This window comes from Cnephaeus nilssonii (assembly GCF_951640355.1).
Source record: "Cnephaeus nilssonii genome assembly, chromosome: 4".
NCBI classification, from domain to species: domain Eukaryota; kingdom Metazoa; phylum Chordata; class Mammalia; order Chiroptera; family Vespertilionidae; genus Cnephaeus; species Cnephaeus nilssonii.
The window spans coordinates 59,288,869-59,315,769 of record NC_137075.1 but is presented as its reverse complement, the minus strand read 5'-3'; the positions used below and the strand labels follow the sequence as shown (position 1 = coordinate 59,315,769).

Below are 26,901 nucleotides of genomic sequence, written 5' to 3'. Positions count from 1 at the left end.
AAGGGAGCAGACTAACAATTCTCAGGTGGAAAGGGGTATGGGGGGTGCGTAAAGAGATTGGACAAAAATCTTACACCTATGGACATGGACAGTGGGGGGGGTGAGGGCATGGGGTGGGGTGGGAACCGGGTGGAGGGGAGTTATGGAGGGAAAAAGAGGAACATCTGTAATAATCTGAACAATAAAGATTAAAAAAAAACAGTAACTTTTTATTTTTCAATTACAGTCATTGTACATTATATTAGTTTCAGATGTACATTGATTAGACATTTATATAATTTACAAAGTAATAACCTAAATAAATATAGTACCCATCTGACAGCATACATAGTTACAACAATATTACTGACTATATTCCCTATGCTATCCTTTACATCCCCATGACTATTCTGTAACTACCAATTAGTACTTATTAATCCTTTCATCTCTTTCATCATACCCCAAGCCTCTCCCATCTGGCAACTGTCAAAATGTTCTGTATTTATGAGTCTGTTTCTGTTCTGCTTGTTCATTTATTTTATTTTTTAGATTGCACATGAAATCACATGAAATGTGTCTTCCTGACTTATTTCACTCAGATATTGTGCCCATCCTAGGTCCATCCATGTTGTTGCAGATAGCAAGATTTTTTTTTTTTACAGCTGAGTCATATTCCATTTTACACACACACACACACACACACACACACACACACACACACACCCCTTCTTCTTTACCCATTCATCTATACATGAACACTTAGGTTGCTTCCGTATGTATCTTGACTATTGTAACAAATGCTGCAATGAACATAAGGATATACATGTCTTTCGATTTAGTGTTTTGGATTTCTTCAGAGAAATACCCAGAAGTGGAATTGCTGGGTCCTTCCTTATCTCTTATTATATAGCCTTTGTTTTAGAATATATTTTGTCTAGTATAAGTATTACTAGACTACCTTTTTTTTTTTTTAATGAAGTATCTTTTTCCATCCCTTACTGTTAGTCTCTGTGTGTGTCTTTCAATCTGAAGTAAATCTCCTGTACACAGCATATGTAAGGGTCTTATTTTGTTATCCATTCAGCCAACATGTCTTTTGGTTGGAGCATTTAATCCATTTGCATTTAAAGTAATTATTGAAAGATATATATTTATTGTCATTTTATTATTCATATCTTTGATTTTCTTCTTCTTCCTAAAGAAATCCTTTTAACATTTCATATAGCACTGGTTTAATGCGGATGAACTTCTTTAGCTTTATCTTGTCTGGGAAGTTTTCTATTCTAAACTAGAGGGCTGAAATTCGTGCAAGGACCTTGGCCTCAGGCCCCACCGTGGCCAGGGCCTCTGCCGCCTCTGCCTAGGTCCCCCACCTGCTGCAGAAGGACATCTGGTCTAATTAGCATATTACCCTTTTATTGTTCTAAATGATAGCTTTGCTGGTAATCTTGGTTGTAGGTCCTTGTTTTTCATCACTTTTAATATTTCTTGCAAATCCCTTCAGGCCTGCAAAGTTTGTGTTGAGAAATCAGCTGAGTCTTATGGGATCTCACTTGTAGGTAACAAACTGCTTTCCTCTTGCTGCTCTTAAAATTCTCTTTGAGTTTAATCTTTGCCATTTTAATTATATGTCTTGGTGTGGCCTCTTTGGGTTCATCGTTTGGAATTCTCTGTGCTTCTTGGACTTGTATGTCTATTTCCTTCACCAGGTTAGGTTAGGTTTATGGAAAAGTCACTGAAAAGGGCTTGAGTGGAACCAAAATTTGGGTTGGGCATTCTCTTGGGTGGGAGGGGATCTCAGGGAATCACCAGTGTAGGGCGAATAGTGTGAGTCAGGTTGATAGACTCAGATATAGCATCCACAATCTGGTTCTGTGGGGATAGGGCTCAGCAAAGGAATGACAGAATCGGCCAGCACTTCTATCTGGGAGAAAGCTGCCCCTCCAACCCTTGCCCCAAAGCCAGACAATTCAGTTCCTCCCCATGTCCCTGATGCCTTTTGAGCTGCTGCCCCAGTGCTGGAGGTTATAGCTAGTGAGTCTGAGTAAGGCCGTGTGCATGCCCTTTAAGAGGAACACCTCAGTCTCCAGCAACTCTCCCATCATACTCAGCCACTATCCCTGCCGGTTTTCACAGCCACAAGTTTGGGGACTTCTCTTCCCAAGACTGGAACCCTGGGCTGAGAGGCCTGGGTTAGGGCCCTTCACTCTTAAGAAGGACCTCTACAGCTGACATATCCCTCCCAATTTTTAACCATCACCTGTGAGTATGGGACTAGCTCATTCCATGTCTCTGTCCTTCCTACCAGTCTCGATATGGCTTTCTCTCTATGTCCTTAGTTATAGGACTTCTGTTCAGCTGGATTTCAGACAGTTCTGAATGGTGTTTTTCTGTAGTTTAGATGTCATTTTAATGTGGTTGTGGAAGGATATTAAGTACCACATTTATCTACTCCACCATCTTGACCAGAAGCTATGTTTAACTTTTTGAGGAACTACCAAAGTGTTTTCACAATGGCTGTGCCATTTTACATTCCCACCAGATTATTCATAAGGGTTCCAATTTCTCCACATTCTACTCCACACTACTTATTGTATGATTTATTGTTTTGTTTTTTTAAGTATAGACATCCTATTGGGTGTAAAGTGAAGTAATTCACTGTGATTTTGATTTGTATTTCTCTACTAGCTAATGATGTTTTCATGTAGTTTTTGGTCATTTGTATATCTTCTATGGAAAAATATCTACACAAATCCTTCACCTATTTATTTATGTATTTATTTATGTATTTATTTATTTATTTATTTTTCTTGGCTTCAGAGAGAAAGGGAGAGAGAGAAACATCAATGATGAGAGAGAATCATTCATTGGCTACCTCCTGCACGCCTTCTACTGGGGATAGAGCTTCCAACCGGGCATGTGCCATTGACCAGAATGGAACCCAGGGCCCTTTAGTCCACAGGCTGATGCTCTATCCACTAAGCCAAAAAGCTAGGGCTGTCCTTCACCCAATTTTAAACAGAGTTGTTTTCCTTTTTATTGGTGAGTTGTGCGAGTTCTTTATATATTCTGTATATTAAACCCTTATCAAATGTATGATTTTCAAGTTTTTTTCTCCCATCTGTAAGTTGTCTTTTCACTTTCTTGATGTCCTTTGATGTATACAAATTTTCAATTTTGATGAAGTTTAACTTACCTATTTTTTCTTTTGTTGCTCACATTTTTGGTGTCAGACATTTAATTCTCCCCAATTTCTTTCAGTTGAGCTATGATACTTTGGCAACATATAGCACCCAAACTCAAATATGAAATCATAGTCTAATTCTAATTGAGACTACTTAGCTCATATATGATGTTGACTCTAAGACTATGTTCTTGCAAATACAGCTAAAATCTGAAAATAATTATTTTTCTAACAAATGTATATATAAAAAAAAAAGAGTCCCTCCTCCCCCTGATTTTTACATACCTCCTATAGAAGTACCAGTCATACTATTGCTTGTAAGAGTAGCTGAAGTCTCTGACACTGTGGAGGATTGGCTACTAGTGACAGCTGAAGCAGTATCAGAGGCCTGCTCAGAGGTAGATGGATTGGAATTATTAGTGGAAGCGCTTGTGGTTTGTGATTCCATTCTCGCAGAAGTGGTTGGTACTACAGTAGGTTCTACAAAATGTAAAATGTTTAGTCAGCATTTCAATACAAATTAGGTAATGGGTTATATTTTAATCCAAGCTAACATTTTTATGATAAATGTTAAAGCAAACTTTAATAATATGAACTCTGTAGGAAGTACAATATATAGTAAAAAAAAAAGCTTTCATGAAGTTAAACTGTTAACATTAAAATGTCGTTTACTAACATATGATCACTGCATTTTTAAAAATCCAACAAATGCATATTCTAATAATTCAGATGATTAACAGTTTTTTAAAATAATGACTATATAAGTTTTCTGATCTATCATAAAAAAAGAGGATAATGAAAGTAAAAATCTCTCTGCTATGTTCATACATAATTATTATAAGCTGTCAGAAGGTGTTACAAAGAGTACTTTCCCCTTTACAGTATATATTCCAGAATCAGATGCTTGGAAAGTAAGTCTGATTTCACCACTGACAGTATGATCCTGGATAAATTACATAACCACTTTTCATTTTCTCACCTATAGAATTAGGAAAGTATTCTTCATAGAACTTTCTTCATAGAACTATTGCTAGGATGAACTGAGATCACACATATAAAGTACTTTGTACGATGCTTTACATATACCAATAATTTAATAAACATCTTATATAATGTTTTACATATAGTAATCACATAATTAACATTATCTATGATGTTTAATATATTTTAATCTCTTCTTACATGTATTTTTGTATGTTTTTCAAAACTTTTTTTGTAAATATTCAGTACTTTTTTAAAAAAATTTAAAATTTTTGTAGTAGAATATAAAAAAAATTTCAAGCAGATTTTAATTTACGAATGATTTATATTTTAAACTGATTATAAAATGGTTGTTTAAAAATAGAGAATCTAATTGTTATGACTATACAATAACAATTAGATCTTAAAAAGAGGACTCTCTTAATGTGATATAGAATGAGAAGACAACTATTTTATATAATGCAGTGTGGAATGCAGACTCCTGAAACACAAATAGTACCTGCTTGGTCTATATGGAACATTGCACTCTGGTTGCTTCAACAAATGCATTTGCTTGTAACTAAAAAGTGAAGGGAGGAACCTATGTTTATTTGCAAATGTTTTTTAACAGTTTCTCAAACTTGGCAGTACTGACATTTTGAGCTGGACAATTCTTTGTTGGGTGTGGGAGTGGGGATTGAGGGTGGCTGTCCTGTACAGTATGTTTAGCAGCACCCCTGGCCTCTACCCATTACATGTCATTAGCACTCTCCTCCCAACTGTGAGAACCCAAAACGTCTGTAGATATTGACAAATGTCTCCAGGGACACAAAATGACAGTCATTTAAGAATCACTGGTCTAATTGATATAGTTAAGTTTTTGGTTTATTTTTAATAAGAGAGAAGTTTTCCACTGAAAGAAACTAGTTGGGAGAAGAGGGCATCTACTGATCACTAAATAATATTAACGTAGTTGAAGTAGTCTGGTTAGACTAATTCTAATGGGTAAAAAGGCTACTCTGTCACCTATTCCTACTTACTGGATAATAGGTGTCACATAATACTAAACATACAGAAAGTTTTCAAACTAGTCATCCTATATTTAACTAACTCCAATTGACCTTTAACTAATCCCTATTATATTAACCTCTGACTTACAGGTAATTTATAATGCTTCAAAATAAAAACCAAGGCACTGTTGAATGAATGCAGGCTATGGAAATAAATTATCTCTTCATAAGCATCTTAATTCCAAAGTACTAGTAATCTGTAAACTATGATCATCCAAACTGCAAACAGCCCATCTAAGAACTGACTGATTGCCCAAGGCCTCTATTTCTACCTATTTAATGTATCTTTTCTCCAATTTATAGCTAACCCCTAAAATTAACAAATTTATATATGGTTGACCACCTCACTAAGAAAATTTTGACTGACCACTTCCTTGTAAGATGCAACTAATAATACTTGAAGATAATTCTCAACATGTAGGAAAATTCATATATGTAGTCATATATTCAAACATGCTACCACTTTCCCTAATCCCTGTTTACCAACTCTAGCTTTGCTTCCTCGGAGCAGTTATAAACCAAAACAAAACACTAAAACTAAGCAACACAAAAGGCGCATACTATATTACATTAAAGAATCACAGCCGAAACCGGTTTGGCTCAGTGGATAGAGCGTCGGTCTGCGGACTCAAGGGTCCCAGGTTCGATTCCGGTCAAGGGCATGTGCCTTGGTTGCGGGCACATCCCCAGTAGGGGGTGTGCAAGAGGCAGCTGATCGATGTTTCTCTCTCATCAATGTTTCTAACTCTCTATCCCTCTCTTCCTCTCTGTAAAAAAAATCAATGAAATATATTTTTAAAAAAAAAAGAATCACATACTTTTAAAAGTAAATGACATTATAAATAACCAGTATTAACCATTTGAATTCAGTTATAGAGCTTTACTGTTGTCCATAATTAAAAAGTGTCATTTCTGCCCTTGTCAGTCCAAAGTGGCTAGGTTGAATGTCATCCCATATACTGAAAGGTTGCAGGTCTGATTCCTGATCAGGGCACATACCTAGGTTGCGAGTTCACATTCCCAGGCAAGCGCATATAGGCGGCAGCCAATTGAAGCTTCTCAATCATATCTATGTTTCTCTCTCTCTCCCTCTCCCTCCCTCCCCCTCTCTCTCTCTCTCTCTCTCTCTCTCTCTCTCTCTCTCTCTCTCTCTCTGCCAACTGAAGCTTTTCAATGACATCTATCTCCCTCTCCCTATCCCTATCACTTGTAAAACAACATTTTTTTCTAAGAAAATAACTACCAAGCAATAAAACAAGAACCAGAAAAAACTTTAGGCACAATTACTATATTATAACCAAGGTTATTACTGTAAATTAAAAAATAAGATTTAAAAATCTGAAAACTTCTCTGTAGTTTAATAGCACAGTAAGATATTTCATTTTATCAAATTTTCTTCATAATTCTATACCGTTACTACTCCACCTTACCATCTTCATCAACAGTAAGGTCCACAACTTCTGCTGCATTCTGCCTCAAGGGCTGTATCACAGTAGAAATCCTACTGCGGTTCCGTGGCTCCTGTGGTCGACTTGTATGAGAACTTGAACCTTGACTCCAATGAGATCTGGAGTGTCCAAGGGTTGAACGAGACCTTAAATGATATCAATATTAAATTAGTAAACATAAAAACACACAAAAAACTTTAGTTACCAAGAAATAATAAGCCTTTCTTTACAAAGTTGGGAAATACTTCATGTAAGACTTTTCCAAAGAAATAATGGTCACAGAATTCAAAGTTATGACTAGAGGCCCGGTGCACGAAATTCGTGCACGGGGGGGTGGGGGCAGAGGTGTGTGTGTGTCCCTCAGCCAAGCCTGCACCCTCTCCAATCTGGGACCCCTCGAACGATGTCCGACTGCCCGTTAGGCACGATCCCGATAGGATCGGGCCTAAACGGGCAGTCGGACATCCCTCTCACAATCCAGGACTGCTGGCTCCCAACTGCTCGCCTGCCTGCCTTCCTGATTGCCCCTAACCTGCCAGTCTGATCACCCCCTAACCACACCCCTGCCAGCCTGATTGATGCCTAACTGCTCCCCTGCCAGCCTGTTTGCCCCTAGCTGCCCTCCCTTGCAGGCCTGGTCCTTCCCAATTGCCCTCCCCTCCTGGCCTGATCGTCCACAACTGCCCTCCCTTGCAGGCCTGGTTCCTCCCAACTGCCCTCCCCTGCTGGCCATCTTGTGGCAGCCATCTTGTGTCCACATGGGGGCAGCCATCTTGTGTGTTGGAGTGATGGTCAATTTGCATATTACTCTTTTATTAGATAGGAAGGATAGAGGCCAGCTTGTTTGCCCTGAAGGGTGTCCTGGATCGAGGTGGGGGTTCCCTTGGGGCATGGGGCGGCCTGGGCGAGGGGCCTGTTGTGGTTTACAGGCCAGCCACGCCCCCTGGCAACCCAAGCGGAGGCCCTGGTATCTGAGATTTATTTATCTTCTATAATTGAAACTTTGTAGCCTTGAGCAGAGGCCAAGGCAGGCCAGGGCTGCAGAAGCTTGGCTTCCTCCACCACCGGGGCAACTCAAGCCTCCTGCTCTCTCCAGCTCCATGGCTGCCACCATTTTTGTTGGGATTTATTTATCTTCTATAATCCAAACTTTGTAGCCTTGAGTGGAGGCCTGGCCCGGCCAGGGTGTGCAGAAAGCTTGGCTTCCTCCATTGCCGGGGAAACCCAAGCCTCCTGCTCACTCTGTGGCCACAGCCATCTTGGTTGGGTTAATTTGCATACTCACTCCTGACTGGCTGGTGGGTGTGGCTTGTTGAACAGAGTGATGATTAATTTGCATATCACTCTTTTATTAGATAGGATAAGGAAAATAAATATGGGTCATGAATGAGCACTATGTGGCTCTTTTTTTGTTACTGTTAATCCTCACCCAAGGATATTTTTTCCACTGGTTTTTAGACAGTGGGAGAGAGAGAGAGATACATCAATTAATTGGTTGCCAACCGCATGCGCCCCATCTGGGGCTGGGGATCAAACTTGCAAGCCAGATATGTACCCTTCACCGGGAAACAAACCTGAGACCCTTCTGTGCACAGGCCACACTCTAACCATTGAGTCATGCCAGCCAGGGCATAGTGTGTGCCTTTTTCAAGATCACTGACCATTACTGTGATAAATACATCTGCTTGAACATTAAGCATCTCCATGACAAGAAAGATCTTCAGTTCCACAAGGGAAAACGGGTCTGTAATTTTAGCAATCCTTGTTGTTCATAAAAACTCAGTGTCATAATAAGCGCTATGCACAGTCAACAGGATAACACTGACACATACCATGGAGTATCAACTTTTCTCAGAGTCTGGGAAATCATTTAGAACTTAAACAGGGATATATTATACAGTGGTCTCTTCCATACCATTAGAAGTGACACTCCAATGGGAAAATGGCTAGTGGAAAAGCACATTCTAAGTATGCTTTTGTTATTGTTGTTGTTAATCCTTACCCGAGGATATTTTCCCATTAATATTTTAGAGTGAGTGGAAGGGAAAGGGAGAGACAGAGAGAGAGAGAAACACTGATATGAAAGAGAACATCGATTGGTTAACTCCCGCATGGGCCCTGACCGGGGCCAGGATGGAGCCTGCAACCAAGGTATGTGCCCTTGACTGGAATCAAACCTGAGACCCTTCAATCCACGGGCTGACGCCCTATCCACTAAGCCAAACAGACTAGGACCTAAGTATGCTTTTAACAAGCTTTCAAAATAAGAATTTTTTTTAATCAATAATAAAATGAATTAAAATACAATGAGCAAATGTATTTCTAAAATCATTCTAACACAAAAATTAAGATTCATCCATAGATTTGGTGTATCAAATGGAAGACAGAAACACTTCACTGCTTCTCTTACCAATATTTGTAATCATCTAAAAAGCACAAGATGAATACAGTGTATAATATAGTATTAGGGTTTTCCTCCTTTTTTTTGTGTTTATTTTTTTTTTTTAATTTTGGAGGGGAGTGATTCTCAAAAGGGCAATGTAATTTCCAGTTATTTATCAAAATAAATAAGAATTTTTCATTCATTTATTAGTAGAGCGTAGATAAAATTACTGAGTGAAGGACAAAAACGTGTTTTTTTTTGTTAATCTTTACCTGAGGATATTTTGTCATTGATTTTAGATAGAACAGAAGGGAGGGAGAGAGGCAGGGAGAGTGAGAGAAGGAAGGAAGGTGAAAGGGAGACAGAGGGAGAGGGGGAAAGATACAGAGAGAGGGAGAGAAAATCGAAGTGAGGGAGAGATCGATTGGTTGCTTCCCGCATGAGCCCTGACCAGGGCTGGAGACCAAACCTGCAACCACAGGTACATGCCCTTGACTGGGAATTGAAACCTGCGACCCTAAGGTGGGCAGGTTGACACTCTAACCACTGACCCACACCAGCCAGGGTCATAAAATACTTTATACTAGGTTGACCTAATAGAACAGCACAAATTTTACTGGTATCAATGAGATCTTGAAACAAGTAGGTTAATATCAAAAAGAAATATTTTATCAATATTCCTTAATATTTTTCTTCACTTTTAATTTTAGTATCATCCCCAATACTCATTATTAACATCTAGATTTCAAAGGAGTTCATGAACTCTTTGAATCATAAAACAAACTCTATTTTCTAAAACACTAAGTAAAATTACTGTTTTTCTAGAGTACTGACTCTTAACTTTCACTGTATACTTGGGATGCTTAAAAAATACTGACCCCTAATATTCTGGTTCAGTTAGTCTGGACACAATCCAGGCAATAACATACCTTTATTCTATAACCTCCCAGGTGAGCCTAATGTAGCATGGTGTGAAAACCACTAATCTGTCCCACCAGTGTAGCTCAGTGTTTGAGCGTTGACCCAGGAACCAAGAGGTAAATAGTTCGATTCCTGTTTAGGGCACATGCCCAGGTTGTGGGCTCAATCCCGTCAGGGGCGTGCAAGAGGTAGCCGATTGATGATGTTTCTCTCTCATCAATGTTTCTTTCTCTCTATCCCTTTCCCTTCCTCTCTCTCTAAAAAATAAATAAAAACATATTTTAAAATAAGAAAAGCACTAATCTGGTATATACATACTCAAACTAAGTCTCTAAAAAAAATGGTAAAAGATGCAAATATCTGCAGTATAAATGTTTATATACTTCTACTTAAAATTTCAAATATACAAACTAGCAATTAAAATCTTACCGATAGCTTTCTCCAACTGTTACAATCTCCACTTCACTATCAGTTGAGGTAACATTAATTTCTTCATTGGCAGCGACTTGGGGAGTAGAGGAAGCTTCTATCACCACAACATCTTCATCAATACTTCCTGGAAACAAAACGAAAAAAAAACATTTAAAGGGCATCTGCCATCTTGCTAATCGATGTACAAAAACTTTTATTTTGACTTTGACTATAAAATTCATTACAAAAGTAAAAATCTTATGTCAAAATGAAATGTTTTTTAAAAACAGCTAAACATAAAAACAGTAGTACCTATTCTCTTGATCTGTATGTTTTCACATTTATTTCCTCTTTTATAACTTTTGTTTGTTCTCTACAAAATTTTAGTGGTCTCCATATGAATTTGTATATTATATAGAGATATCAACACTGTTATATCTAAAGAACTGATTTTAAGATTTTATAAAAGGTATTCACATTCTATGATATTTATCCTCTACTCTCTAAAATAAAAATACATTTGCTATATATTTTCTCCAAGGTGGTAATTTTCTGTGATATAGCATTCTTTTAAGAAACACACATATTAGTTTTTGAATTTTATATGCTATGAAATGTATCATTTTTGTACTTGTTTTTTTCTAAATTATTCTGTTTGGAAAGTGCTTCCTTATTTGGAGGATGGATATATACTATATTTGGTTCAAGGTGTTTCCTTAATTATTTCATCTAGAACTAATTTTTGTTTATAGTATTAGATAAGATTATAAATACAACTGGCCCTGACCCTCCCTGCCATTACCAAACCATTTCTTAAAAAAATCCTTCCTTTTCCCCCATTAAATTTTGATACCTCCCGTAATTCTTATGTTTTAGGTGACATTTTGAAGCCATCTATTAATCCCCTTTGACCTAGATTCTTGTGTCAGGGTAATACAGTATTTTTAAAACAGCTTTTCTGAGGCATTAATTTCATAATTTAAAAAATCCCATAACCAAGAGGTGAAAGCAACCAAATGTCCATCGGTGGATGAATGGATAAACAAAATGTGGTACAGACATAGAATATCATCTGGCCTTAAAAAGAAAGGAAATATGCCCTGGCAGGTATGGTTCAGTTGGTTGGGTGCCATCCTGGGCATCATACTGTGCATTGAAAAGTTGCCGGTTCGATGCCCATCAGGGAACATGCCCAAGCTGCAGGCTCAATACGCAGTAGGGGGGCATGCAGGAGGCAACCGATGGATGTTACGTTCTCACATCAATGTTTCTCTCTCTCCCTACCTCGCTTTCTGAACATCAATAAACTATTAAAAATATTTTCTTTTAAAGGAAGTAAATACTATTACATACTGCAACATGAATGAACCTTCAGGACATTATGCTAAGTGAAATAACACATTATGCTAAGTAAAATAATACAAAAATAACTGCATGATTCCACAGATCCATAGAGAAAGAAAGTAGAATGGGTTACCAGAGCTGGGGGGGAAGAGAGAAAGGAAAGTTGTTTAATGGGTATTAAGTTTCAGATTGCAAGATGAAAAAGTTCTGGAGATCTGTTTCACAACAAAATGAATACATTTAACACTACTAAACTGTATACTTAAAAATTATTAAAACAGTAAAAAAAATTATGCTCCATTACTTCTCTTGCTCTAATTTTTCACAAATCAGGTACTGAATGTCTTTATTTAAACACTAGAAGCATGAATTTGTGCACAGGTGGGGGGTCCCTCGGCCTGGCTGGCAATCGAGGCCTATGAGGGGCCGGCCCGGGGGAGGGTCCCCAAGGAGGTTGGCCAGCCGGTTGGGGGGCCGGCCAGCCAGGGGGAGGGACTGTGGGAGGTTGACTGGCCAGGGAAAGGGACTGAGGGAGGTTGGCTGGCTGGCCCCAATTGGGGCCATCGGGGGAGCCAGCTGGCCAAGGGAAGGGGCCATGGGAGGTTGGCCAGCCGGGGGGTGGGGTGGGGGGCTGTGGGAGTGCACTGAATACCAGGGGGCAGCTCCTGCATTGAGTGTCTGCCCCCTGGTGGTCAGTGTGTGTCATAGCGACTGGTCAACCGGTTGTTCAGTCATTAATTGTTGCTTAGGCTTTTATATATAGTCTCCTCTCTTCATTCATTACTATCACCTGTCAATGTTAAGGTCAACTAAGAAAGTGTAAACTTGTAAACTACAAATCATGTTTGTATTAAGAATTTTCTCATAATATGAATATTGAAAGCTAAAAACTACACACATTTTAAGTGTACATTTTACTGATCTTAGTAAACTTTTAGAGCATAAGCACCTCATTCCAGTTTTAGAATATTTCCAACACGCTAAAAAAATCCTGCTGTTTCAATCAATCATCATCCCTCCCTATATCCCTATAACTGACCTATTTTCTGTCATTATGGATTGGTATCTTCAAGAGTTCTATAGAAATGGAGTCACACATTATATACACTTTTGTATGTATACTCAGTTTATTTACTTTGAGATTTATCCACGTTGTTGTATTAATAGTGCATTCTTTTTTATTACAGACTACTATTCTATCATGAATATACAATTTATTTATCCATTCTTCTGTTGATGGACACTTGGATTTCTTTCACTTTTGGCTATTTTACAAAAAAAGGTTCTATAAACATTTGTCTATAAATCTTAGTACATACATGTATTTTCATTTTTCTTGGTTAACTATTGAAAAATATAATTTCTAGATACTGTGGTAAATTTATGTTTAACATTTTAAAGAAATGCCAAATTATTTTCCTAGGAGGCTGTACAATTTTACATTGCCACCAGGAAAATAAGGGCCCAAGTTTCTCCACAACCTCATCAATAACTGTTATTACCTTTTTTATTATAGTTGTTCTAGTGAATATATAGTGGTACCTCATTGTGGTTTTGATTTCTATAACTAATGATGTTGAGTATTTTTTCAAGTGCTTAATAGCCACTTTGATGATGTCTATTCAAATCTTTTGCCCATGTTTAATTTGGACTTTGGTTTTACTGTTGAGTTGTTAGAGTTCTTTATATATCAAAAATACAAGTCTTTTGTCAGATATACTAGTTATAAATATTTTCTCCCAATCAGTAGCATGTCTTTTTATTTCTTAATGGTGTTTTTAAAGCAGTCTTTAATTTTGATGAAGTCCGAATTAGCAATTCCTTTTATGAATCATGCTTTTGGTGACATATTTTAAAAATTTCTACCCTGCCCTGGCCGGTTTGGCTCAGTGGATAAAGCATCGGCCTGCGGACTCAAGGGTCCTGGGTTCAATTCTGGCCAAGGGCACATGCTCGGGTTGCTGGCTCGATCCCCAGTAGGGGGCGTGCAAGAGGAAGCTAATTAATGATTCTCTCCCATCATTGATGTTTCTATCTCTCTCTTCTTCTCCCTTCCTCTCTAAAACCAATACAGAAATATATTTAAAAATAAAAATAAAATAAAAAATTTCTACCCAACTGAAGGTCACTCCTATGTTTCTTTTATTTATTTATTATTTTAAATATTTTTATTGGTTTCAGATAGGGAGAGGAAGAGAGAGAGCGGAAGAAAAAGGGAGAGAGAGATAGAAACATCAGTGATGAGAGAGAATCATTGATTGGCTGCCTCCTGCAAGCTCCCTACTGTGGATCGAGCCAGCAACCTGGGCATGTGGCCTTGACTGGAATTGAACCTGGAACCCTTCAGTCAGAAGGCCAATGCTCTATCCACTGAGTCAAACCGGCTAGGGCCATGATCCATAACTTTTGTGTCTTACATGATTGTAAAAGGTCTAAATTCATCTTTCTTGCATATGAATGTACAATTGTCCCAACCCCATTAGTTGAAAAGACTAGAATAATTCTACTTTAATACCTGGTAGACTCAGGTTTTCCTAATTATTATACACAATTAGAAAATCAAGGGGAAAAGAAAAAATTCTGAGTTTTGGACTAGAGTGGCATTAAGCAACAATAATGAAGTCCTGACATGTCTAACATTCATTCCTTCATGCATTTATTCATTTATATAAACATATATGTATATATGCTATATAAATATACAAAATATATACATTTATTTTTCTCATCCAAGAATATTTCTTGTCATCTACGAAAGTCATCTTTTATAAATCTCTAGAAAACCTGTAGGGTTTGGTTTGATTATAAAGGTAACTCTTTATAAAGTTAAATAATTTTATTCAGAGGCCAAATAAACTATTAAGATTATTCATATACTTTATTCTCCTTGCTGCTTTTGTAAACGAGCTCTCTTTTTCATATTTTCTACTAGTATGCAATCCATTGATATTTTATATTCATTTTTATTCAACTCATTGGACTCTTGCTTACCACAATGACAACAAATGGTTCAACACTCTTGTCACTGAAATTTATGCAGTCTACATTCCTTCACCAAAGGTACTATTCCTTGGCAACCTTGAATTTCATCTCTAATACATCTCTACATCACTAGACATCTGTACCACTTCAAAAGCTGGCCATTATCTGGAGGAGGTACAAGTGCATGACAAGGTTCTACAACATATTCTCTGGTACTCCAAAGAGAAGAACAAAGCAGGCACTGATAAATCACAGAGGTAATGAAAGATGTTCTGATTTGGAGAGTGTTAATTTTGAATATTTCATAATATCATATCTATATTTTGAAATATTTGCAAATCATTATCAATTAAATAGGATAATTAAGATTTAACAATTATGAGATATGCACATTTTTGAAGTAGTTTCAAAGTTCTAAAGATTATACACATAGACATACTGAAACATACTAATACTGAGGTAGGATATATTTTTAATAGCATAAATATATCTTATAAGCAGAGAAAACAAAATAGCAGCACTCAAGTGACTATTTAAAATAATATTCTAGATTCAATTTCCAAATTACCTTCTCAATTCTTGCTTCATAATCGTGTACATGATGCAGCTTAAGGTAGGAGTACAAAGGGAATCATATATTTATAAATAAAACACTATGAATTTTTTTAAAACTTCCCTTATTTTAACTCACCAACAGGACATTACCATTCTACAATGGAGAAAAATCTACATCTATATATCAGCTCTATTAGTGATTTTTCTGCATGTGTGTACATGAAGTTTCTTTAACCTTTTGCACTCGGATGTAAAGATTAAAATTACTCTTTGAACGTATCAATAATTTGAAATATAAAAAAATCCAAATAAATAAGTTTGTATGAAAAGAAACTCCAGTTTTTTATTCTACTGCCGCGCTTTGTAAAATCTGGGGTATTTAAAAAATTAAATCACGAGTAAAATAAAGGAATCGAGAAAAAAGCAAGCGAGTGCAAAGGGTTAAAAGCCTATAAAAAATAGCCTAACATTATTAAACACCATTTATATAGTTAAGCAAAGTCAACTACAAATGTAATGTTTTGAAGTTCCAATGATAAATGATACAAAGCTAGCTAATGCATTAAAACTCAATTTATATAATTTTTTATGAACAGAGATTGTGTAACTAAAGATTATATAAGTAACTCACTTAAGACACTCTGTTCTATTGCTTAAATAATCACTGTTTTTCTAAAACCGATATTTATAAGCATAACTTCAGGAGATAAACTGCTAGCATGCCCTCTCCGGTTTGGCTCAGTGGAAAGAGCGTCAGCCTGCGGCCTGAAAGGTCCTGGATTCGATTCTGGCCAAGAAATGTACCTAGGTTGCAGGCTCAATCCCCGGCCCTGATCGGGGTGTGTGCAAAGCAGCCACTAAATGTGTCTCTCTCACATCCATGTTTCTCTCTCTCTCTCTCTCTCTCTCTCTCCCCCTTCTACTCTCTCTAAAAATAAATGAAAAAATATCCTCAGGTGAGGATTAACAAAAAGAAACTAACTTTACTTCTGGGTAATAAGACTGGGACCTAAGAAAAAGAGGTGAAGTTTTATTTCTCATTTTATCATTTCTTGGTACTTTAAAAATTCTATACCATTTAAATGTTATTAAATAATTATTTTTTTAATACAAAACACTGATTTAGAAACCAGAAAATATCAGGAGTCCTTGGTTTCAACTTTTGGATTTGGATTTCCAGAGACAAGCATTTAAGGATAATGTCTGAAAATAATGTAATTCTTCCAAGAAAGTAATTAAAACACCACATTCTATAAGTATTAAACAAGATTTAAAAATAAATAACAGAGTTTTCATTTATCTTGAATACCTGAGAATATATGAACTACTTTCTTCCTAGAAACAGACAATGATACTGACCTAGATTTACTCTACTCTCATGTCTCCTACAAACATCAGCTCCTTGGAACTTCTACATCACATCACCAACCATCCTGCCTCACTGATTTCAAGTAGAAACTGGGCTCTGCTGCTCCCTCTCCCCACACTCTTCACATTCTACCCAAATGAGAAAAATGTGAAATGTGACAATTAAGCAAGTCAATTCCCATTCTCATTTCCCTCTTTCTTAATGGTTGCTGTAACCCTTTCCCAGCTGTAGTGTGATCTCAATAAACTCTTTTTAAAACAAGTATTTGAGTAGGTTAAAAAAAATAAACTGAACATGGCTAAGAGTAAAATTAAAAACAAAATTACTGGTCAGGGTATGGAAAGGGAGTCTTTGAAAAGGAAGGAACCAATGAAAGAGAAAAGAGGGAGTAATGGCATATTTGCAAAGTATTAAAACAGGCTCTACCTTTAAAAAGCAGGACATCAGGCAAAGACTGAGAAAACTTTGTGCCAGTATTAAAAACCATAACCTGGTGTGCTCTCCCTCTTGTGAGCACACGTTGAATTTCCCTTTACTTCCCCCCAGGTGCAATACCTTTGCCTTTCTCCTGAGCTCCAAGGACCCTTCTTCTGCCTCTTTAACTTGTTTCCTGAGCCTGCACAAGCCCAGCTGGCTCACTTCTACTAGCTCTGTAACTTTCTAAATAAACTTTCTCTTATAATTTGAAAATACAAACAAACAAAACCCATAATCTTAGCCCATTAAAAAGCTCTCCCTACCCCCCATTTTCTTATACGTTCACAAGAAATTAACCTTTTCCCTCAGCTCAGACTTTACTCCTAAAAATCTTTTCATCAACTTCTTTTAAATTACAACAAACTGTAAAAATTACAACATACTTCAGAGACTGTACATAAACTTATTCTAGTTAAATATAACATTACTGAGGAGAGGGAGAGAGCACACGCGAGCTAATCTATAAATTCCATTTTAACTGAATGGTCATATGCTCTACTGAGCATTGTCAGGATTAATGTTTGTGTTCTAATATTAGAATAAAAGTTACCTCTCAAATACTTGAAATTATTTTTCAGTTATAAAGAACACAAGTTAATAGTAACCAATAAGAATAGAGTACTTAAAAGAAAAATAACTTGTCTTTTTTAGTGACTAGAATTGCTTTTACTGTGGTTAAATGTGAAAGGAATCCATTACACAGCTATCTGAAAAAGTATTCACAAAAGTTAAACATACTAGCCCTGGCCAGTGTGCCTCAGTTGGTTGGAGGGTCGACCTGTACACTGAAAATCGAGGGTTCAGTTCCTGGTCAGGGCACATACTACTCAGGTCTCATGTTCAATCTCTGGTAAGGGTGCATATGGGAAGCAACTTATCAGTGTTTCACTCTCACACTGATGCTTCTCTCTCTCCCCCTCTCCCTCTCTCTCTAAAATCAATTTTTAAAAAATCATACTTTGTACTTAGAATTGGAGTCATGGTTTAATACTATAGTTGATAATTTACTTATATGGTTTAAAAATAAAAGTTAATAGAGCCTCATACTCCATTTAAATACAATGAAATCACTAAAATATAGAAGAAAATAAGCACAAATACAATGTAATAGCTTCCATGTTTTACTCAATTTAAGAAACATTTTTACCTGAGGGGGCAGCTGCATTGTTTTGGTGGTTTTCACTGGTAGAAACAAACAAATCATCTCCTTCGGTTGATGAGCTTGAAGAGGATTCACTGCTGAGGTCATTTTCACTGGAACTACTAGAACTGGGGAGCAATGCATACTTTCTTCGGGCTAACACTTCTCGTTTTTTCCTCTGCATCAATATCCTCTCTTTTTGTTTCTGTGTCCTCTGTGAGGAATTGTTTTTTACAAATCTCTTTCTGCATGGAAGTCTCCTTAATGAACTGCTATGAAAACAGGGTCTTTTCATTAACAATCCTGAAACAGACTCTGTCTCAGTGGGAGGCCACTTTTGGGACCGTGCACTATGAGTTCTACTTTTAGCATTCAAAATTGACTGGGAATGTCTTACAGAGAGTCCTTTATCCTCATCTGAAGTCACAGTATCAGAATCTCCAAAATGCAGACTAGATGAAGGAGAAGAAAGACAATCACTAAAAGAGGAATCATTGTCTTTATCACTTGGTGCTTCTAGGTGTTGCCTCAATCCTAATACTCCCTGGTTTTCTTTAACACAATTTTGCATGTATGAAGGGCCAGCCTGCTGGCTTTTGCGTTTTTTCCTCACAACACTTTTTTCTTGCTCTTGTTGGTTACCATTCATGTCCTTCTCTTGTTTTTGAGAATCATCACACAAATGAGAGAATTCATTCCCCACTTTACTATTAATCATCTCAACTCCTGTAGGAAAACTTTTGGCTGCCCCAATGGGCTCTGGATGCAAGAGGATCCCTTTCAGACTCTCCTGTGTCTTTGGTGCATCAGAAGGAATCTCACTCTTCATATCCACTTCTAAGGTATAGAGCTTGCTATATTCAGGAGTCCATTGAGACATGGGAAACTATAAGAAAGGCCTAGAAGACAAAATCAGATATTAAAAAGATTGTTAATGTGTTATATTATACTATATAATTAAAGAGTACTCAGATTCCACTGAAAACAGCCCTGTAACAGGGCAGGATCACCTTTTCCTCATCAAGATATAAAATAGTTGTAATACGTCATTTTACTATTCTTATAAAACATTATCCTGTTACCTCTACCCATATACCCAATTTTTAGAAATAAAAATCAGAACATAAGCCTACTTGAAAACTTCTGTTAACTAAAAACTGATCTTACTGTATCTCTTCCTACCTTTAGGAACGTAACACATTTTGTTAAACTCAAACAATCTTTTTCAAAACCTAATATAGTAAAAATGGATTTAAAAAATTAGAATTCAAAAGACTTTGACTACTCAGCAATGCTTTTCTCCTGGTATCACATTTTAAAGTGATACTGATATTAAATATTTCTGAACACCTAGGTGGTTGCTATGTTAGATGGATTACTATAAATAATGAACCAGTATGAATATAGATTTTCTTCCCCATGGGTCTTTCTTCCTTCATACTAGTCTATTATCTAATGACAGTCTGAACTTACCGATAGAGAGTAGGTACAACTACATTTGAGAAAGTTTTACTTACTAACAGGAAGACTCAAGCCAAGACAGTGAGTTGCTGAAGATTATTCATTTAAAGCAGCAGAGCAGAACATAAAATCAAACTTCCTACAGTTAATCTAAGTGTATCTAAATAATTTAATCATTGAAATGATGAGCTGTTGAACAAAGTGACTTGAAATTAAAACATCTACTACATTAATGCAATGTACATACAAGAATGGTGATACTGTAAAAGCTGTAAATATCCTGACTCAAAATGAAACAAATTCATTAGAAAGGTAGTTAATGTGGCAAATAGAAAGCTTTACTAGCCCGTTCGGTGTGCCTCAGTGGTTGAGTATCAACCTATGAACCAGGAGGTCACAGTTCAATTCCCAGTCGGCACATATGCCCGGGTAGTGAGCTCGATCCCCAGTGTGAGTTTTTATGTCATTGTTGATATTTCTATCTCTCTCCCCTTTCCTTTCCTCTCTGAAATCAACAAAATTATGTATTTTTTTTAATGTGAACATATGGGCATAGCAATGCACAAATTGAAAAGGCAGTCAGTAAGACAGGAATCACCATAATTAAATGCAAGAAAACACAAGTTGCAATGATAAGGCACAAATATGTGTGATTTAAGATTCAAGGGGGCCCACTAGAATGGCTATAACAAAAAATACAGATAACAAGTATTGGCAAGGAACCTTCATACATGGCTGGTAGGAATGTAAAATGGTATAGGCACTTTGGAAATCAGTTTGCAAGTTCCTCAAAAGATTAAACACAGAGTTACCATCTAATCCAGCAATTCCACTCCTAAGTGTGCATACAAGAAAAATGAAAACATACATCCACAAAAAAATGTACACACAAATATTCATAGTACCATTAGTCATAACAGCTAAAAAAGTGTAAACAATACAAATATCCATCAAATAATGGATATAATGGATTATTACTCGACTAGAGGAACGATGCACGAAATTTGTGTAAGGATAGGCCTTCGCCGCCCCAGCTGCCTTGCAGCCCCAGCTGTTGGGGCCCTCACAGCCCCGGCTGCCTCCCGGCCCTGCTCCCCCTCCCCCCCACTCCCACACCCCAACCCCCGCCTGCACCTGCCTTGGCCTGGCCCTGCCTGCATCCCCCGCCACACAGCCCCAGTTCCCCAGTTCCACAAAGCCCCCCATCGATCGCCCCGCAGACAGTGTGGCCTGGGCCTCCCTCTTTGGAGCGATCGCAGAGCCCCCCCCCCCCCCCCCCGATTGATTGCCCCACTGGCCAGTGGCCTGGGCCTCCCTCTGCGGGATGATGGCATCACTGCTTTGGCTGGCCTGGCGCCAATGCGTGTCATAGCGTGGTCGTCGAGAAGATCGTCTGGATGGTTAGTCGTTAGGTTGATTTGCATATTACACTTTTATTATTATAGATAATCAAAAGAAATGAAGTACTGATTCATGCTGCAATATGACCAGAACTTCAAAAACACCAATCTAAGTAAAAGAAAACAGTCACAAAAGACTGCATAAGTTAAGATTCCTTTTATAAGAATGTCCAGGATATGCAACTGTATAAAGACAGAAAATAGATTATTGATTGCCTAGGGCTGGGGATATTCGAAGGAATGAGGTATGAAGGCCAAAGAGCATAAGGTTCATTTTGGTAGAAGGCCAAAGAGCATAAGGTTCATTTTGGTACACTGAAAATGTTTTTTTAAATCTTTGAGAGTATTACAGATGACACCATCCTCCCCCCGTCCCCCCCCCCTCCGCATTAGTCCCCTCCACCCAGTTCCTGCCCCACCCCAGGCCTTCAACACCCTATTGTCTGTATCCATAGGTACTGCATATATGCCTATTAAGATCTTTGGTTAATCTCTTCCCAACACCCCCTTCCTTCTAGGATTCGTCAGTCTGTTCCATGTTTCCATGCCTCTGGTTCTATTTTATCAGGTGTTTGGGGGTTTTTTGTTAATTGGCTTCCTTATTCATTAAATTTTATTTTTAGATTCAATTGTTGATAGATATGTACTTATTGCATTTTATTATTCATATTTTTTTATCTTTTTTTCCCCTTCCTCTTCTTAAGAATACCCTTCAACAGTTCATCTAATACAGGTTTGGTGGTGATGAACTCCTTTAGCTTTTTCTTTATCTGACCTTCAATTCTAAATAATAGCTTTGCTGTGTAGAGTAATCTTCGTTGCAGGTCCTGGCTATTCATCACTTTGAATATTTCTTGCCACTCCCTCTGGCCTGCATAGTTTCTGTTGAGAAATCAGCTGATAGTCATATGGGCATTCCCTTGTAAGTAACTGTTTTTCTTTTTCTTTTCTTTTTTTTAAATATATTTTATTGATTTTTTACAGAGAGGAAGGGAGAGGGATAGAGTTAGAAACATCGATCAGCTGCCTCTTGCACACCCCCCACGGGGGATGTGCCTGCAACCAAGGTACATGCCCTTGACAGGAATCGAACCTGGGACCCTTGAGTCCGCAGGCCGATGCTCTATCCACTGAATCAAACCAGCCAGGGCAAGTAACTGTTTTTCTCTTGCTGCTTTTAAAATTCTCTCTTTGTCTTTAATCATTGGCATTTTAATTATGTATCTTGGTGTGAGCCTCTTTAGGTTACTCTTATTTGGAACTCGCTGGACTTCCTGGACTTGTAAGTCTATTTCTTTCACCAGGTAAGGGAACTTTTCTATCATTATTTCTTCAAATAGGTTTTCCATTTCTTGCTCTCTCTCTCCTCCTTCTGGCACCCCCATAATGCAAATATTGGTACTCCAGAAGTTGTCCCAGAGGCTCCTTACACTCTCTTCATATTTTGGGATTCTTTTTCTTTTTGCTCTCCTGATTGGGTGTTTCCTCATATTCCAAATCACTGATTTGATTATCAGCATCCTCTACTCTACTGTTGATTCCCCGTAAATTATTCTTTATTTCAGTTAATGTACGCTTAATTTTGACTGGTCCTTCTTCATGTCTTTGACATTCTCACTAAGAACCCTGAAAGTAAGAGACTTAGTGAAGTCCCTTAAAGCTCTCATTAAGATCCTTGAGTAAGTTTATACCATTGTTTTGAACTCTATATCCAGTAGTTTGCTTGCTTCCATTTCATTAAATTCTTTTTCTGGAGATTTCTTCAGTTCTTTCATTTGTGACATGTTTCCTTGTCTCTGTATTTTGGCTGCTTCCCTGTATCTGTTTCTATGTATTAGGTAGAGCTGTTATGTCTCCTGGAACTGGTGGAGTGGCCTTGTATAGTAGGTGTCCTGTAGGGCCCAATGGCTCAGCCTTACCAGTCACCTGAGCTGGGCACTCTAGGTGCACCTGTGTGTGGGCTGTGTGCACAGGCTTGTTGTAGTTGAGCCTTGATTGCTGTTGGTGTCACTGGGAGGAATTGACCACTAGGTCAATTGGTTAGTGAGGACCTGCTATGACTACAGTGGAAGAGCTGCTGTGCAAGAGACACCCCTATGGAGCAGAACTTGCTTCAGTGGGGGTTTGGTGCTGAGTCTGCCCCTTGAGTGTGTCACTTGTGGATGTGTAGAGTTGTAATCTGGTATGGTCTGAAGCTGTTCACCAGGTGCACTGGCTCTGGGGCCTCCCTGGAGGTGCAAAGTCAGCCACTGCCTGGGGCCACCCAGCAGGAGCTACAGGGATCTTCATATGGCTTCTATTTGTGTTGGCTTGGAAGAACCCAGGAGAGGCGAAGCTGTGAAGCAAGGCAGGCTGGTGCTATGCCACATCTTGGACCTCTTACTTATAGGTATGGGTATTGCTGAGGCCAATTGCTTGTTTTAGAGATTTTAGGAAAGTCTGAAGCCTGAGCCAGGACAAGCCATATATATGGAGAAACCACTGCAAACAGCTTGGGTGGGGATGCAAGTTGGATGGGGCAGGGTCTCAGGAAATCACCAGGGTGAAGCGAACAGTGTGAACCATGCTGATAGAAACTTCAGATATGGCTGCCAGTCAGCTCTGCGACTGGGGAGGTCCCAGCACAGGAACAATGGTCCCTGCAAGCACCCCCATCTGGGAGAAAGCTACCCCCGAGTTCTTGCCCCAATACCAGATAATCCAGTTCCTCCCCGTATGTCCCTGGTTCCCCCAATGGAGCTCAGAGGGAGCGGGATCGTGTAAGTTTGTGCACCAGGTCTTTAAGAGGAACTGCCTGGGACTCCAGCAGCCTCGCCACTCAGCCACAATCCCCACTGGCTTTAACAGCCCAAAGTTATGGGGACCCTCGGGCTAGGGGTCTGGTGTGGGACTGGGATCCCTTGCTTCTCACAGGAGGCTTTGGCAGCAGTGATATCCATCCCAATTAAAAAACAAACAAACAAACAAACAAAACACCACACATGAAGTGTCAGACCAGCCTGTTCCGTGCCTCCACCCCTTCTACCAGAAACAATGTGCTTTCTTCTTTAACTCTCTAAATGTATGACTTCCATTCAGCCAGATTTCAGGTGGTTCTGTTGTTCTGTATTTTAATTGTAATCTTAATGTGATTGTGGGAAGCAGCAAGTACCTGCGTTTACCTACACCAATATCTTGGTTCCCTGAAAATGTTTTAAAATTGATTGTGGTGCCCTAGCCAGTTTGGCTTAGTGGACAGAACGTCAACCTGGGGACTGAAGAGTCCCGGGTTCGAATCTCGTCAAGGGCACATGCCTGGGTTGTGGGCTCGATCCCCAGTAGGGGGTGTGAAGGAAGCAGCCGGTCAACATCGATGTTCCTTTCTCCCTCTCTCTTCCTCTCTGAAATCAATAAAAATATATAAATAAATAAAATTGATTGTGGTGATGGTTGTTCAACTCTGTGACTACTGTAAAAACCACTGAATTGTACCCTGAAAAGGGGAGAATTGTATGGTATGTGCATTATATCTCAAGAAAACAGTTGCCAAAAAATCAAGAGAGCAAAGATCAAGTGTTCTGGGCATCATATAACGATGAACCCTTTTTTTGATCAGCATCAAAAGAGTCATGTCATTCTGAAAGAACTGGGATTCTTCCAGAAGTCCATCACTCCCAGGAGTTGTGTTGAGTTGGATCTCTGAGAAAAGTCTTTATATGCTGAAGGAAAAAAAATTGTTTTAGACTCCTCATCCTTAATTACTAAGTCACCCTCTGGGTCTTGGTAATGGAGATTCTGAGAGTATCTTGCCAAAAGGACAGATAAATTCTGAGAACAGGAATCCATAAGTGAATTTACAAAGAAGTGATTCATAGCATAATTTATAAATTCAATTTCTTTTCCATCAGTTTGTGCCCCAAAGCCAAAATAATGAACTCTTTATGGTTAACTCTGCTCTGCTTTCTGGTGAGTTTCTTTTCCCAACCCTGCTCATTTGGAGGGTTGGAGAAGGAGTAAGGGAGAGAGGTGGTGTATGGTGTGGTGTGTTTGTCTATACAACAGTAACTGTTCTCTGAGTTATGTTACGCAGTCATTAAATGCAAAATTAACATCCCATATTACTTGAGATGTTCCCACCAAGGGAGTACAACTTCATGCTCTATTTTGAATTGAGAAAAAGAAAATATGTTCATGAGAAAAAAAAGGAAGAAAAAAACCATTACTACATTTTTTTAACTAAAAAGGCAGCAAAACTAACATAAAGAATCAATAAAGAACGTTCTGAACTATTGGCTATTTGATAAAATCATAATCTAGTCTTTGATTTCTAAAATATTTATTGGCTGATATAATTTACAAAGGAGGCAAGTGTATACTAGATATATGTATTTCCTTGGCCATAGTATGACTAGTTTCTATTATACATTGGGTTCAATACTGGAGTCCTAATACTAGTCCCTCTTGGTACTAGTTTGAGTCAATTGTTTTTTGCTATTAGTATGATGGCAGCATACTAATTACTCCTGATATTAGTGTAGGATAACCACTAGTAAACCTTGTATGAAAAAAAGCACAATAAACATGCTAACTTTCAGAACTAAAAGTTAGGGTTAGGATTTGGCAAATTACATTATAAATTAAATTTATGTTAGCATTAGGTGAGTAAAATCCCACTAAGATTACCAATACAACTTAGATAAACTCACTTCTAAACTGGTTTAAAAACAGTCATTATTGAACCTTCACTACTAATGATAAATATAAATACTTAATAAAAATTTGATGATTACTTTTATAGAACACTAAAGGAAAAAGATTTTAAAAGAAATCCGTAAGCTAGCTTTGCATTTTTCTACAAAAGTTTGAGATTACCAGAAAATGAACTGAACATATGTCCACTGTTTATGTTTTTTTATATAAGTAAGTGGAAAATAATAGTATTTGTATCACAGGAATCTTACTTAGGGCATATTTTAAAATGTTAATTACCTTTTACTGGTATTTATTTTTCTATGTGCCAGTTTAAGTGCCTGACAGAATACTCTCTCCTGCTACCTAAAGGCTTTATAACCACCACTACTTATAGGTAGACAAATGGGCAATATATTACATATTCCAAATAGTCAAAATTTCATTAGCAAGAAAGATATTTCCCCAAAAAAAGCATCATTCTGGGCTCATAACTATATTAGTAAAGTATCCAAAATAAACTAAATTTGTTAGAGAGTTTATTTTTCTCCTATAGGTATAGGAGCACATACTCTAATAAAAAGGAAGGAAATAATTTTTTTAAACATATTTTATTGATTTTTTACAGAGAGGAAGAGAGAGAGATAGTTAGAAACATCCATGAGAGAGAAACATCAATCAGCTGCCTCTTGCACACCCCCTACTGGGGATGTGCCCGCAACCAAGGTACATGCCCTTGACCGGAATCGACCTGGGACCCTTGAGTCCGCAGGCCGACGCTCTATCCACTGAGCCAAACCGGTTTCGGCGGAAGGAAATAATTTGATAAAACTTATTAGCAGATAGTAATTAATTTGCAGACTGATACCTGGTAGAAAGGAGGAAGTTATACTTAGAATAACTATTGTGAAACTGCCAAGACTTAAACTCAATTTCTTTTAGGAGGCTAGATGTAAAATAAAACTGTGAAAAAAGACCAACAGTCAGGGCAACCTACCCTGAGTAGACAATAAAATTCAGAAGACAGACTATTAGCTATTACCAAAAGATATATTTGAATTCTTGTTGATCAAGGAAATCAAAATGAAATAAATAATTACAGATAATTCACTATAAGTTCTAAAAGAGGAAAGTATAGATATGTTATC

General features: G+C 37.9%; 1 protein-coding gene across 9 annotated transcripts in view; it reads right to left on the bottom strand.

Moving 5' to 3' along the window:
• The window catches only part of RNF111 (ring finger protein 111), a 105,709-nt gene that overhangs the window by 29,057 nt on the left and 49,751 nt on the right, over positions 1 to 26,901 (bottom strand). For all 9 annotated transcript variants that reach the window (XM_079769364.1, XM_079769362.1, XM_079769360.1 and 6 more), the window contains 4 exons: positions 18,231 to 19,123; positions 10,375 to 10,501; positions 6,624 to 6,787; positions 3,449 to 3,643 (listed from right to left, as the gene is read on the bottom strand). In XM_079769364.1, the coding sequence (XP_079625490.1) occupies positions 3,449 to 3,643; positions 6,624 to 6,787; positions 10,375 to 10,501; positions 18,231 to 19,104 (1,360 nt within the window). In that variant the 5' untranslated portion in view covers positions 19,105 to 19,123. The remainder of the gene's footprint in view (positions 1 to 3,448; positions 3,644 to 6,623; positions 6,788 to 10,374; positions 10,502 to 18,230; positions 19,124 to 26,901) is intronic.